This window comes from Peromyscus californicus, unplaced genomic scaffold (genome assembly GCF_007827085.1).
Source record: "Peromyscus californicus insignis strain IS unplaced genomic scaffold, ASM782708v3 Scaffold_2__1_contigs__length_46816999, whole genome shotgun sequence".
NCBI classification, from domain to species: domain Eukaryota; kingdom Metazoa; phylum Chordata; class Mammalia; order Rodentia; family Cricetidae; genus Peromyscus; species Peromyscus californicus.
This window is the reverse complement of record NW_026294540.1, coordinates 42,561,908-42,577,850: the sequence shown is the minus strand read 5'-3', so window position 1 is coordinate 42,577,850 and position 15,943 is coordinate 42,561,908. Positions and strand designations below refer to the sequence as shown.

Below are 15,943 nucleotides of genomic sequence, written 5' to 3'. Positions count from 1 at the left end.
TGGCTGCTGGGAATCGAACCCAAGTCCGCTGGAAGAATAACCAGTGCTCTTAACAACTGAGCCATCTCTCCAGCCCCAGCAAACAAATTTAAAGCCAGCAGTCTAATTCATCGGTGGGTCCTGGTGCATACACATATTCATCTTCCTCATTTGGAAAGGGGCCTTGATGCCAGGGTCACAGTTGAGAAACGACTTAGTCATCTGATTGGTTCTGTTTTGTGGCACTGGGGATCAGACCTGGGGCTCCGCACATGCTGAGCAAGTACTGAGCTACATCCATAGCCCAAGACCACCAACCCTCACACCAAGGGGGACCATGAAGATTTTATGTCCACAGACATGAATAGGACAAATGAAGAGGATCACAAGTGAATATACACCAAAGCAAATGAATATCTCAGCTGTTGTCAATGAGTTTAATCATTTCACGGGTTCAGCTTCGTACCACTCTCAACTTTCTGCCTCCGTCTGGAAGAAAAGGTTCAATGATTTAACTCAACTGCTCATCTCTCCTTTCAAAACTTTATTTTATATGTGTATGTGTGTGCACCACATGCATGCAGGAGCCTTCACAGGCCAGAAGAGGGCGCTGGATCCCCTGGAGCTGGAGTACAGAAGGTTCTGAGCTGCCACGTGGGTGCTGGGAACTGAACCCAGGTCCTCTGCAAGAGCAGCCAGTGCTCTCAGCTGCGGAGTCATCTCTCCAGCCCCTGGTCTCTCTTCGTCCACAGATATTTCTCAGCCATTGTGATCTGTCCTTACCTTCATACACTGGCCTAAGCTTTGAAGATCAAGACTTTACGGCCTCATCACCCCACCATGTAGCCTCAAGTGCTAGATCAGAGAGCAATCACCAAGATGTGTGCAGGTGTTAGGTAAAGATGCTAAGATCCTGAAATCCAACCCCAACTCTTGTGTAGCCCTTGGGCACCGAACTGAGCTGTTAGACCAATAAGTAAACTATAATAAAAATCCACATCTGCTTATTATTATAACTCTTTCTGTAAGAGATATATACTTATTGTCATAATAGGGCTGTATGATATGCTTCTTGGAACATATATGAGACAGATTTATAACCTTTAAATATAGTGTTCATTTATAGGTTAGAATATTATGAGTGACACTATACTAATATTCTTTCCAAGAACCCAAGTATATGTATGCATGTGTGTGTGTGTGTGTGTATATATATATAGATATATATATCTTTTCCATATACCTGTCTTAATCATTAACTGTTTTTTCCAGAAAGAAAATGTATTACAGCATTATAAATTTTATTTACAAGCTATGTACTTTGAACTGAACTACTAAATATATTTTTATAGCACATATATATTTAACTAATCATTTCCTCATAAAAGCAGTAAACCTTGGTGTTTAAAGACCTGATTTTTAGGAGCCAAGTATTCCCATCTGAATCTTAGCTTTTTTTTTTTTCTCTCTGAGCCATGTGACCTTCAGAGAGTTCCCTGAACTAGCTGCGGGCCTGTTATTTCCTGTAATGAGCTAACACAATCGTCAGAGGGGGATAAGTGAGTTATTACATGCCACGCACTTAATAACTATGATTATCATTGTTGCTTTACGGTATGTTTTGAGCATCTACTGTGTACCAGGTATGGTGGCCTGAAGGAGATGAGACTGTCCCTCTGAGCTCACATACCTGAACACTTGGTACCCACAGCTGTTGGTAGCGCTGTTCGGGGAGGGCTAGGAGGTGTGGCCTTGCAGGAGGAGACCAGCTTTGAGGTTTCAAAAACCTCTGTACTCTTCCCAGTGTTCTCTCTGTCTCTCTCCCTCCACCCACCCTCCCCTCTGTCTCCCTCCCCCTCTTTTTTGTATTTGGGTTTCAAAATACGAGCTCTCAGCTCGCTGCTCCAGCCACCATGCCTGCCCCCTGCACGCTGTCCGTCCTCACCATCACAGACTCAAACCCTCTGGAATCATATGCCCACACCATCTCCTTCTTTCATACATTGCTTTGTTTGTGGTGTTTCATCATGGCACAGACAGGTAACTAACGCGCCAGGCGTGACTACAGGAATATATATAATCAAGAGCTGAAGAAGAGAGCCACAGAGTCCCCGTCCGCTGGGGTCTCACATTCCAATAAGGGCCAGGCCACTCAGAAGCCAATCTACCGGAGAATCGCAAGGACCAATGCCAGGCATAATGCCAACGTAGGTCAAGGGCTGGCCTAAGAAGCCACTGCTCACTAATGAACCCAGAATGACTGCCATGCAGACCTGCTGACGGGTGCTTCTGGCCTGGCTCCACCAGAGATGGTACAGGCAAATCACTCACCTCTCTCTCTACAGCGGGTTCCTTTCTGCAGAAAGCTGACTGGCCGGGAGTGAAATGCATGCGCTCCTGCCTGCAAACGGCAAAGCACAGGGCACAGCAAGGGCCCCAGAATAAGAATGAGGGTGATGTGCACCCACTGAAAACCAGTTATGATGCCAACCGAGGTCCCAACTGTCTCCACTCCAAGCCTGGCCCTACGCACTAGATGTCTCGATGGTCCCTTACACGCCACCTTCCCAAACACAAACTCAGCCTCTTGGCTCAGAGTAGCACATCTTTCTTTTCTTCATCCACTCATACATCCAGTCAGACCTCATCTCCTGCCTCCATCCACAGGAGCCCAGCAAACTTACAATCTCAAGGCTTGCTTCAAATGCCCTAACTTGTGCATGTCTCTTCAGGTGCGGTTAGACGTGTCCTTGCCGGTATTCTTGGGGTGTTACGTTTGTATGCAGCCATGTAGCAACTCACCCATCTGGAAGCACACGTTCCCCACAGTACAATAGGCCCCCTGACCCAGAGCAGGGTACCACGTCCAGTGACATACAACCCGGAGAGGCTGCCCCTGCCGACACCAGCTCATCACCTGCATGAGGCACTCGCCTGCATGTACTTGGTCCTCCTGTTTCCAATGACACTGATGTTACCTCTGGAGGACAGAGTCCTAAAGTGATCTGCGTTTGCAGATTCCTGACTCCAGACCCTACACGACAACATCCCACTGACCATGCTGGATCACAGGGTGTCTGCCACGCTTGGGAGAATGGAGCACCTGCCACCTGCTTCCTTCACGACCTTTCGCATTAGCTTCAGCTACCACTTTGACAAAGCCTAGAGTCCTCTGAGGGAGTCTCGAAGGAGGGACTGTCCAGATCCGACTGTCCTACGGTCATGTCTACAAGAGCTTGCCTTGACTGATTGATGTGGGAGGGCCCAGTCCACTGTGGGTGGCACCAACCCCAGGCAGGTGGGCCTGGGCTGTAAAAGGAACCAGGCTGAGTGTGAGCCAATGAGTGAGCCAGCAAGCAGTGCTCGCCCACGGGTTCTCCTTCAGGTTCCTGCTTCACTTCCTGCCTTGACTTTCCTCACTGATAGACTGGGAAGCAAAAGCCAAAGAAACGCAGCTTCTCCAGACTCACACTGGGCAGGTATCTAGGGCAGCAAATACTCCAGGTACCAGCCAGCCAAAAGCAGACAACAACTATTGATGAGATGGCTTCTCAGCCATAGGAAGACTTCATTATTGCTGGGCAACCGCCATCTTGAGCTGCAATGTTCTATTTCCTGTGCTGCGTGGAATACACTAAGTCCAGGCACGTGTATAAAAGGCATGGTTCCGAGCTGGTAGGGGCTGAGCAGGAAACGGCACTCAGGCACCAAAGCCTGATGGCCTGAGCTCAGTCCCTGGGACCCACATTCTGGAAGGGGAGAACTGACCCCAGTAAGCTGCCCTCTGAGTTCCACGGCACACAGCACGGCAGGAGTGCATCAGAAGACACAGACACAAAATAAATGGATACACAATGACATTTTAAAGCATTAAAATAAAGGAAAGGTGCTTCCAAAAATCCTAGCTGTGGATTAAGAAGAAACAGTTATTTTAGTAAAAGAATTTCTTTTCTCCTGGGATATTTTGCCCAGTTACTTGCAAAAAATACTTATTAATAATATTACTTATTTTTATTATATATTTATCATTGTATATGATTATTAATATATTGTTGTACAAAAATGTTATTAATATATATTCATAAAATGAATAATAGATATCCAGTAGATGGAAGGATGGATAACTTCTTATTCAACAGCTCTGTAATAAAGTCTCCAATGTAATAAAAAAGACCTTATATGACAAATTAACACCTGTCAATCTCTACCCGGAAGAAAGAGTTGTGAGTGAATAAGCGCCCATTTGTTTTCATCTCAAAAGGAAAATACAGTGATAATATCAAAAAGCCGAGGCAAGGCAGGCGTGGTATCCCACGCCTTTAATCCCAGCACCAGGAGGCAGAGGCAAGAAGATCTGTATGAGTTCAAAGTCAGCCTGGTCTACACAGTGAGTTCCAGGCCATCCAGGACTGCATAAGTAAAGATTGTATCTAAAAAAAAAATAAAAAATACAAATAAAAAAGACAGAAAAAGAAAAGGCGAAGGCCATAAAATCAGTCGCACTGCTGATTCTCAACACTAACCTTCTAATGAAGTACCTCGCACCGTCTCTCTGCCAATAAAACACATTTCTAAAATTACCAAGTGTGAGGCCGTCCTTCTCCAGGCTCTTTGCGCCAGGCTCTGCCAGCTTCCCCGGCTTGTTTTATGGAGATGAGGTTGTTTTAATCTAATGAGCCAAGGCCTGACTAACTCAGCTCCAGAAAATGGCAATTCCCACAATTTTCCATGAACAAGCAAGAGGAATAATTTATTGGCAAGGCTGAGGTTCTGCCAGGTTTTAAATAAGCCTTAGAGTCTCCCCACAAAAGAAGGCAGTGAAATTAGAAGCTATATGTGGAGGAGCGGGGCAGGGGAGAGGGACTCTAACGGAGCTGGCACAGTCCCACTGTGGCCGAAAGCAGAGTGATCTGCCCGGACCCAAATCAAGCACCACTCACTTGCGGTGTTTTCTCTGTTGGTTGATTGCCTGGAGGAGTGAAAGTCTAATTTGTCCACAGTTCAGCCCGTGTTTCAGTCTGCAGCATCGTTCTGAACTTTGGTCCCTGCTCCCCACAACACCCCCCACCTACCCAGTCCTCCTACAGTGACTTACTGCCTTGGCCCCATCTACAGGGAGCTTTTCATTGTGCTGAATGCAATGGACATTCTCATCACACCACCTTCAAAGGTGCCTGGATCCCCGTTGGGTGAGAAAGTGCTACCCGTGATGTTGTTAAGCTTTGTGTCTCACTTCCTTGGTTCTTCCCACTTCATCTTACAGTGAAACTCCTTCCGTTCCCATCATTTTAGGCAGGTACCCTTGATAACTAGACGCCACATTGTGGAAGGTTAAGTTAAAAAAAAAAAAAAAGACCCAGATGACAGCCTTTCCCTGCATCACAACGTAGCTGTAACAGGAGAAGAGGAACACAAACAACAATTCCTGTGAGAAGGAATCGTGCTGGGCTCATAAACCGAAATTCAAATCATAATTGGCACCAGATGCCGCGGACCTAACATGTATTTAAACAGAAATCAACTCCGGTGCCTGATTTATTAGGAAAGCGGCACACACACGCTTCTCCGGGGCCCTTCCTTCACGAAGCTCCTCGCCTGCATGCCTCTCTAGACAGTCAGTTTTACCATTTCACGTCACTTCTCCATCGGTAGAGCAGGGAAAGAAAAAAGAAGAAGGAAAGAAAAGAAACCTGTAGGAGAAATGGCGTTCCTTCAAAATCCGCAGTCGCCCTCCTATTTAGGGACCTGATATTTCATCGACCATGGTGAACATTCTTCTCTCTCCATTCTAACCTGAAAGGATCCTAGTTTGCCCCCCACCCCCACATGCTTGCTCTACCCAACAAGCATGACTGTACAAACTCCAGACCCCGCCAGGCATCCCAGAGAACGCCTTTCTGAGAATTCACATTGTTACCTCCCAGAACTGGGATATAAATCCACATCCCTTGGCTGATTTTTCCTCTTTGCTACCTAATTTCACAGAACTCTCACCCCTCCATCGTCTCCAACCTCAAACGCAAAACCGATATGAACCAATTCACTCTCTACATTGGACCCTGCTTCTTAAACAGTGTCGCATGGACATCACGGTTTTCGCAAGCCTGCAGGTTGTCTAAAATCTCCTTTTCATATAGACAAATGGGCCTAATGAAGTTACAAACGCCTGCTGCATAAGCACAGTAGCATGTTTGTGCTGTACACCCAACCTCTACCGAATGGCATCATGCACAGTATGAAACAGTTACCGCTTGCCTTCAAAGTAAAAAGAATTGGAATGCCCCTTTTCTAAGGTTCCTCTGTAATCTTTCACACTGGAGCAGCCTACAGCTGCAGTCGGCACTGGGTAAAACCTGGTAATTTACTGATTAGAAAAAAAAACCATGATGCTAAAAATTAGAAACTGGCAGGGAGGTGGTGGCACAGGCCTTTAATCCCAACACTCAGGAGGCAGAAGCAGGCAACCTATCTCCATGAGTTCAAGGCCAGCCTCATCTACAGAGCAAGTTCCAGGACAGCCAGGGCTACACAGAGAAACCCTGTCTCAAAAAAACAAAACAAGAAAATTATAAACATCAAGGTGACTATAAAATGCACGTCATGCTTCGAACAGGAATATTCTAGAACACAAGAAAAATAGTTCCGCCACTCCAGCGGCCACTAGGAGCTCACTACTAAATTTCACATAGAGTTAGCTCAGGCACCTATTTCTTATTCACGCTGTAATAATGAGGAATGTTTGTGGTTTTAATAAGACCATGTTTCAGTACCTTGAGGCAAAGCAAGCCCAGGTAACGGCCCCAACCAACACAAAGGGAGCAGCTAGGAGGAGACTCGTAATCACAGAACCGATTCCATTTTTGCGCCTTGATTTTTCGGCAGGCTTCAGAGCAGCGTGCAACCTGATAGGAGCGATGAATAAATAAACAGCAGTTCTGGGAATCTGCTACCGTGGGAGGCACGGATATTTTGAGCTATCAGATAAATATTCAAATGATAAAAGCTAACTGCTGATTGCCCCTCACAGGGCAACTTTTAGGAATGGTCTCAGAAGGCATTCCGAGAGATGAACATTGTAAGCTAACGGCTTCCTGCTCAGGTCCTGGGAGAGCACCCCTCACCCACCCATCACAGTCCCGCGCACACCGTCGCACGGGGGCCCCCCTTATTTGCGGCCCTTGCATGCGCCCACCACTGTCCCGGCAAGACTGACAGCTTTTCCCATTTCCCCATCACAGCTCCGAGGCAGGCAAAGCTGTCAACACTTTCCCAAAAGTATGTCAATTCCCTGAAACAGTTTCCAGTTTGATTTCAACTAGGGAGCGCTCCTGCTTTATAAGGCGACGTTTCCTCGCTCTGTTGGCACAGCTCAGCAATTAATTCTCAGAAAATGACCTTTCTCAAGTGCTCATAGAGTCCCAAGGCAAAGCATCTCATCGCTGCCCCCCACCCACCCCCAAGAACTGCCTACAGACCCAGGACTAGCTGTCAACTATTTTTAAACCTCTGAATTGCCATTCGTGGAATTAAAACCAAAGTTTTAATCCCGTATGAGAGATAAAAAGCTACATAAGAGGGAAAGATCCAGAACTAAGCAGAGCTGCAAATTCTGCAATCTTTTGACTGACAAAAGCCTTGTTAATCCACATCTGAACCTGCCTAAGGCAAACAGCGCACTCCAACGCTCCTCAGCAAATTAAGTCTGAGCACTACAGATCCGGCCTCTCTATTTAGCCCTCCGAGCTCCACCCGGGGATGTAATGTCAGGGTAACAGTAACAGTTGATCTTATAATCAGAAGGGGGGTCTCTTTATCACTTTAGACTCTATTTACTATCACGAAAATTAAACACCGCCCCACCCCACTTAATGGCATTACTTAACTACATCTTTTTACATGTAAAACCAATATCGCCACCTAGTGGCAACCAGTGTCCTAACTCACTGAGGATGTAACGAGACAATCGCCTCGGACAAACAGAGATGCTTCCAAAAGTTGAGACAATACATCAATAGAAACACTGTCTCTAATATTGTATTTGGCACTCCAGTAGGTACGGGGTAGAGGGTGCATCCAAGAAAAGTAGAAGTGGGTCCTGCCTTGCTCTGGTATCTGAACATACGACAGACAGACACCAGGACAAGAGGTGCCATGAAGAGGCCTTGGTGGGATGCCAGTCAGAACAGGAGCAACAAGGTTATCTACAGATGGAAGTTTCTATCAGACTGGACTGAGGTCACTAGCCTGAACGAAAGTACTAACAGCTATTTTTTTCTTCATTTTATTTTTACATATATGTGTGCTTTTCCTGCCTGTGTATCTATGAATCACATACATGTGGTGCCCACAGAGGCCAGAAGTAGGTGTCAGATCCCCTGGGACTGGAGTTACAGATGGCTGTGAGCCTCCATTTGGGTGCTGGAAACCAAACCCAGGTCCTCTGAAAGAGCAGCCAGTGCTCTTAACCACTGAGCCATCTCTCCAGCTCCCAGCCATTCTTTTTGAACAAAGAAACCTTAAAAACACGATGAAATGAAACAAGCGAGTCCCCAAGGATGATTATTCCAGGACTCCCCCCCTCCCGTCTAGGACGTCCACAGCAGTCGGATTGAGAGACTGGAAGTTAAATGAAAGTTACTGAGGGCTACAGGAAAGGGGGAGCAGGGAGCTGTTTAGAGGTACACAGTATTGGTTTTATGGAGTAAAGGAGCTCTGGAGATGTACTGCCAACAGGAATATACCTGATGTGACTGAACTGTGCCCTTGAGATATTCATTGTGGGCTGGAGAGGTGGCTCAGCCATTAAGTGCACTGGCTGCTCTTGCAGAGGACCTAGGCTCGGTTCCCAGCACCCACATGGCAGCCCACAACTGTCTGTGACTCCAGTTCAGGGGATCTGATGCCCTCTTCCGGCCTCTTCACCATGTACATCTGATGCACAGACACACAGACAAAAAATACTCATACACATAAAGCCAAATAAATGAATCTTTTTAAATTTTTTTTAAAAGAAAAGAAACATTTATTACAACAGAAAAGAAAGTAACTCAGAGAAGAGAATGAATTTGGGGGAGCCGGGGGGAGCCACACAAACACAGCCTGGTTCTGAGTAATCAAAAGTTGACGGGATTCAGCCTGTGCTCTGCTTTCAAAATCTGTGGAAGAGGACGTCAAACAGGTAGCGAGTAAGAGCGCACACTGGAAAGACCCAACGGGTTTGTATGCGATACAGACGTGGGGCCAGGACTGGCAGCTGTGGGCCAAGGCGGTGCAGAGACTCCAGGCCTGGTGGCACCTGCTTGTCATCTCAGGGCTCGGAAGGCAGCTCTCCCCACCACTGCACCCGTGTGTGCACGAGAGAGAGACAGACAGACAGACAGACAGAGGAGGGAGGGAGGGAGGGGAGAGGGGAGGAGAGGGGAGGGAAGGGAAGGGAAGGGAAGGAAAGAGGGAAGGGAAGGAAGGAAGGAAGGAAGGAAGGAAGGAAAGAAGGAAGGAAGGAAGGAAAGAAGGAAGGGTGAGGGAGGGAGGGAGGGAGGGAGGGAGGGAGGGAGGGAAGTGGGGGATGGCTTGCTTAAGAACTACACCAAGGTTGTCTGCTGGCCTACACACATGCACAGGCCCCAGTGTGCATGCATGCACACATATACACACACCTGTTTATATGCACATATATATACATATATATACACATATATACACACACATATACATATACACACATGTATATATATACACACATATGTATATACACCTACACACATACACACACACAGGAACTGTTGATGGTCACCACTGTTCTGGATCCACCCCCTCTCTCGGGAGGAGCTGGGAGTGAAGTTCAGCGTAGAGCTCGTACCTGTCGAATGTGCAGGAAGCTGATGCTAATCCCCAGACACCAAACCAAACCACAGGAGACACAAAGGGGCACATTTCCATTCCCAATCACAACTGATGGGTCCGGCTTTGGTGGGAGCCTCAAGCCACCCTCCCCCAGAGCCTAGAATCAGTGTTAAGTATTCAGTAACCAAAGCCCCAAAGAAAACAGGCAAGCCAGTCCCAAGCAGCACCTTCCATATATATATGCATCACTTTTTTTATATATAAAAAAGGAACACTTTATAATTTCTATTGCTTCCCATCAAAAGGTACCCAGAGGTCTCATCATCACGATGAGCCAAGTCCCAGGAACACTACCCGCCATGAAGTGCCAGGGAGACTGTCAGGTGCACATGCGCACACACACATACACACACACACACACACACACACACACACACACACACACACACACACACACACACACCAGGACATGAGAAAAAACAAAAGGGTGGGAGTGACCGTACAGAAGAGAAGATACGGAGTGAATTCAATCACCTAGGCTTAGTTGGCGCAGGGTAGCATCCATATTACTGACAAGAACTACAGCACCATTTAAACAGTGAGATATCATATAAACACTGCTTCTGAGAGATGGAAGGTATTTCTGAGAGCAGGACACAAGGAAAAGTGTGCCCACGGTTCCCACGGGAGTAAGCGATCACTAACCATACAAGGTCTCTCTCACTGGGGGAGTTTATTCAGTTCATGGTTGCCTGAACCCAAAAGTGTTCCCTTCTCCTCCCCATGGCTTCCGACACCGCCTCTCATCAGCACCTCTAGTGGAACAGAGAGGACAAGCAAGGGAGAGTACAGATGGGCGGTCTTGAGAGCCAAGGCAACTGAGGCAGAGAGAGGGACTTGGAGGGGTGTGTGTGTGTGTGTGTGTCTGTGTCTGTGTGTCTGTGTGCGTCTGTGTGTGTGTCTGTGTGTCTGTGTGTGTGTCTGTGTGTCTGTGTGTCTGTGTGCGTCTGTGTGTGCGTCTGTGTGCCTGTGTTTCTGGGCTTCTTAGAGAAGAAAATGTCTGCCAGCCATGTTGATGCACGCCTTTAATTCCAGCACCCAGGAGGCAGAGGCATGCAGAGCTCTGTGAGTTCAAGGCCAGCCTGACCTATATAACAAGTTCCAAGCCAGTCAGGGCTACATAGTGCGATCCTGTCTCAAAGGAGGGAGAAGGAGAAGAAATAGAAAGAGGAAGAGAAGAAGAAGGAAGGGAGGAAAAGGGAAGAAGAAGGGGAGGAGGAGGAAGTGGAGAAGGAGGCAGGGGAGCGAGGAAAAGAAGAAAGCATCTACAGACAGGACAGCAGACCCCTTTCCTTATCTTCAGTCTCAAGTCAACTGCAATTGAAAAACCGTGGAACACATCATACGTAACTGTCATCCTTAAAACTACGTGCTATTCTGAGACATCCGGTAAAATAGCGTGCCGTCTCAATGCCCTGCCAGGACACCCAACAGGCCTGTGTCCAGCACAGCCTCAGTTTATACTCACCCACTGGTGACGACCAGTCCTGTCAGGCAGAGCTGACCGCTATCATTCAAGCGCCCCCTGGTGCTGTCCAAAGCATCATGGTAATGTGCTGACAGCTCCATTACAATACACTGTTCTAATTACTCTGCTTTTAGATACCGCTAATCTCTTATCGTGCTTAGTTTATAAATTAATTTTATCTAGGTAATACAGGTGTGCCAGGGAGGAACACGGCAAATAGAATCCGGGTCCCTCTGTGGCTTGAGATACCCACTAGGAGGCTTGCACTATGCCCTCACCAATTAAAGGGAATGACCTACGAGAAGGCGGAGCCTGTTCAAACCACCTACATTATTCAGAACAGCCTGAGATTCAGTTCACACCTCTTTCAAATGCCATTAAAATGTAGCTGTGTGCATATTTTTCTCTCCATAATCCTGGGATATTACACTATAAGTCAGATCAAAGATTCAATTAATAACATCCAATTAAAAAAGAAAAACACAGGAAGAGCCTCATAGAGAGGGCGCTACAGTAAGATTAATGAAAATGTTATTTCAACATGAAAATTGCCTTAGAACTTGTTGCCAAGAGTTTGCATGTTAATTAGCTCTAGTTCTTTTAAAACGTTATTTCTCCCATTTTATTCTGTCATGACAAAGCCATGGTACTCCTACAAAATTATGTAACTCCTGTAATTAAACATACATATACTATGAGAGAACGTGTTCAGCAATATTCAATATTAAATTAGTACGATGAGTCCAGAGAGTTATTCTCACCTAAATAAAAATGATTTTCTACAGATTCGGGGAAACATAAATATCTCAGTACATACGCAACGACCCCTAGCCACCCCGGGTCTTCTCCACATACCTGTGTCAGATTTGCTGCCTGCTTTAAGATGTCCCTTCTCAGCTCTTCCGCCCTCTTGGCATGAAAAGAATTACTTTGACTCTGGATGACAAACACAATTTCTTTTAAGTCTAAAACAAACAAACAAAAAGTTTCCAAGTTGTTTTTTTTTTGACAGTGATTAAAATGAACGTAAGAATAAGCGCACAGTTTTAAGGCAAACATTCAAGCACCAAGCTCTGAAGGGGAAATGGTACACTTTTAAAAATTGTATGTGTAGAAGTGTTCGCCTGCATGTGTGTATGTGTACCATGTGCATGCAATGCCTGTGGAGGCCAGAAGGGGGCGTCAGATCTCCTGGAACTGGAATTACAGCAGCTGTGAGCTGCCATGTGGGTGCTGAGAACTGAACCCAGGTCTTCTGTAAGAGCAGCCAGTGGTCTTAACCATTGAGTCACTTCACCAATCCCAGAAATTTTTATTTATATAACTCGAGAACCACTATCTTCTCTACCTTTAAAGCAACATCCAAAAATTCCTTCCTAGAAGTGTCAAGCAAACAAGCTCACCGTATTACACCACGCCTTAGGGAACAAACTACCTTTCCCCCTGTGTCTGCAAAACAAACCTGCCACACGGCCCAGTGACTTCCCAAAGGTCCCAACATAACCCTACGCTGTGCTATGGGGTGAACTGTGCCCCCTCCAAAAGGCATGTGCTGAGTTCTGGTCCTCAGAACACGATCCTGTTTGGAGTTGGGTCTTCCAGAGTCATCAGGCTAAAGTGAGGTCATGACAGAGGCTCCTAACCCAGTATGACTACTCCTAACCCTTAGAGGAGGGGAACTGGACACTCAAACCCACATTGTAAAGATGGTGTGAAAACACAGTGTAAGCCAAGAAAGAGCCTGGAGAAGGTCTTCCCCCATCGCCCTCAGGAGCCAACCCTACAGGCAGCTTCACCATAGCTTTTAGCCTCCAAACTTCTGACAAAACAAACCATTTTGTTACATAAGACCAACACAATCTATTTATAGGAAGCAAAAGTTTCCTTTGGCTTAAGTTTTGGTGGTCCCCACACATGGTTTCTCGGCCTCATTGTTTTCGGGACCCCGGCACAGTGTGTCATGGAAGGGAATGTGTGGTGCATGGTGCCCACTGTGGTTCAGATTTGAAATGTCCCTCACAGGCTCATTTGGAAAGCTTGGTCACAGCTGCCGCTGCTATTGTGAGAGGCTGTGGAACCTTAACCATCATACTGAGTCTGCCTGCAGAGTAGGTCACTGCCTCCTGGCTCATATTCTGCTTCCGGATTGGCTGTGATCTGGGGAGACGCTACATAGTCCCACCACTAAGAACTCCCCCACCTGTCTGACTGAACTGCTCTGAAATCGGGAGCCCAGATAAACCTTCCCTCCTATAAATTGTTCCTGCCAGGGACCGTGGTCACAGGGGGACAAAAGGGACAAACAGGGCCTATTCACCTCCCTGAAGCCTAGAAAACAAAGAAAGGCAGGAAGAAGCCTGGACCCCAGGATCCCCTTCAAGGACCTGGTCCCAGTCACCCAGCTTCTCCCCTCTTCAAAGTGTCATCATTTCCTGATGGTGCCGTGGGCTGGTGACCAAGCCTTCAACATACCGTTTTGGAGAGACCGCGTCATATCTAAACTACAGCAGCCTTAGCAAACTCATATGCAGTATTTCCAGAATGTTCTGGATGACCTTTTACAGCAACACTTAAAAGCGGCTGTCCACGCCCCATAAGGTCACAAGGATTTTCAAATAAGCAACGCAATAATCCCTACCCCAGTTCGCAAGGCACCTAGCCAGGACTGGGTGTTATCTCCAGGAAACCAGCCACAACTATCCCACAGAAGCAGGAGCAGGCGGCAAGCCTCGCAGAGAAGACTGTGCCCCGGGCACGCTGACGGACGGCAGGACCCACCTCAATACAGCCAGCCTTCCACAACAGTGAGCGAGGAGCAAGTCCCCAACTCTCTGGGGGAACCCCCCAAACCGGTGTGGCTGCTGCCCAGGTCACGTCTCAGAGAAGCACATCAGGCCACCTCAGATCCTGAACTTGTAATAAAGAAGCAGAGCCAAGACAACAGCCCAAGGTACGGTGAGACGTCATTGGTGGCCTCCAGCCAGGTCTACAGCAAATCGATATGAGGACCTCCCTCCCACCAGAGGTCTCCATCTTTAACACTTCAGCTCAAGGATGCCAATGGGACTTTAACTGTGCCCTGTTACGTCTAATCGTTCCATTCGGTTCCAGTGCTCCATTCATTTACTCACTTGTCCAAACACTCACACAACTGATAGCTCCACAGTGAGCCATCTAGGTCCTAAAAATAATCAGAAATACTCTTTGGTTAAATAAAACTCAATAAAAATTTTAAAAGGAAATTCTGGGCAACCTACTGGATATGGCCTATCTCCTTTCCTTACCTACATGAACAGGAACATTTCACGGATATACTCTATTTTAAGCTGGCTTCCAGGCTGCATACAGTGGGCGCAGGGGTAAGGTTTACAAGGGGAGTCTTCTATCTCAGGCAAAACATTATCTGTGATCTGTTTCACCTGAAGCAGTAATATAAACCAGTGGTTCTCAACCTTCCTAATGCTGTAACCTTTTAATACATGTTTTGGTGACCCACAACCACAAAATTATTTCATTGCTTCTGCTACTGTTATGAATTGTTATGTAAATATCTGATATGAAGGATATCTGCTATGAGACCCCCATGAAAGGGTCATTTGCCCAAAGGGGTCGTGACCCACAGGTTGAGAACAACCGATATAAACTTACCTACCAAAGCCAAGTTGTAAAGATGGCTTTTTATTAAGCACAGAATAGGGGCTGGAGAGATGGCCAGTGGTTAAGAGCACTTGTAACTCTTGCAGAGGACCTGAGTTCATTTCTCAGCACCCACATAGAGCTCAAAAACATCAATAACTCTAGTTCTGAGGGATTTGACCCCTCTTCTGGCCTCTGTAGGTACTAAACACACATGGTGCACAGACATACATGTAGGCAAAACACTCATGCACATAAAATAAATGATTTTAAAATACTAAAAAAAAGGGAATGGAATAAATAAGCTTAGGGGATTTGCTTTCAAATTTTAACTAAATTGAAGGTGTATTTTTCTTAGTGACCCTTTTAGTCAACCTTAAGAAAGCATGTGGAAAGAAAAAAATGGAAGCAACCTGACTATCTACCAGTAATATATATAAATCAGCAATAAAAATTGATTAGCATGGGCTAACTATTACTAATTAATGAAAACAGTAACTATGACAACATGTATAAATCCAGACACTCTAGATAAATCTCATAGGGAAAATGCTGTAATACTGCCAAGATACAAAAAAAAAAGAAGGAAAAAACTGTATAAATCAGTAATTTGTAAAATATAAGCCGAAATATACATCAAGTAGCTAACTGTTCTAATTTACTCCACTGCTGTGATAAACACCATGCATAAAAACAACTTGTGGAGGAAAGGGTTAATTTGGCTTACAGGTTACACCATCACCCAGGGACGCCAAGGCAGGAACCTGGAGGCAGGAACTGATGGAGAGACCATGGAGGGACGCTGCTTAGTGGCTTGCTCTCTCTGGCTTGTTCAGGGCAGTTTCACGTACAGCCCAGGCCCACCTGCCTAGTCATGGCACCGCTCACAGTGGGCAAGACCCTCCTCCATCAGTTAGGGGTCAAGAAAATGCCCCACAGACATGCCCATGAGCCAAG

The 15,943-nt window shown here is 46.4% G+C and overlaps 1 protein-coding gene across 1 annotated transcript in view; it reads right to left on the bottom strand.

The window, feature by feature from the left end:
- B3glct (beta 3-glucosyltransferase) overlaps window positions 1–15,943 on the bottom strand; it is a 105,240-nt gene that overhangs the window by 62,645 nt on the left and 26,652 nt on the right. Inside the window, exon 4 of the mRNA XM_052754585.1 lies at window positions 12,206–12,315. Coding sequence (XP_052610545.1) covers window positions 12,206–12,315 — 110 coding nt within the window. The remainder of the gene's footprint in view (window positions 1–12,205; window positions 12,316–15,943) is intronic.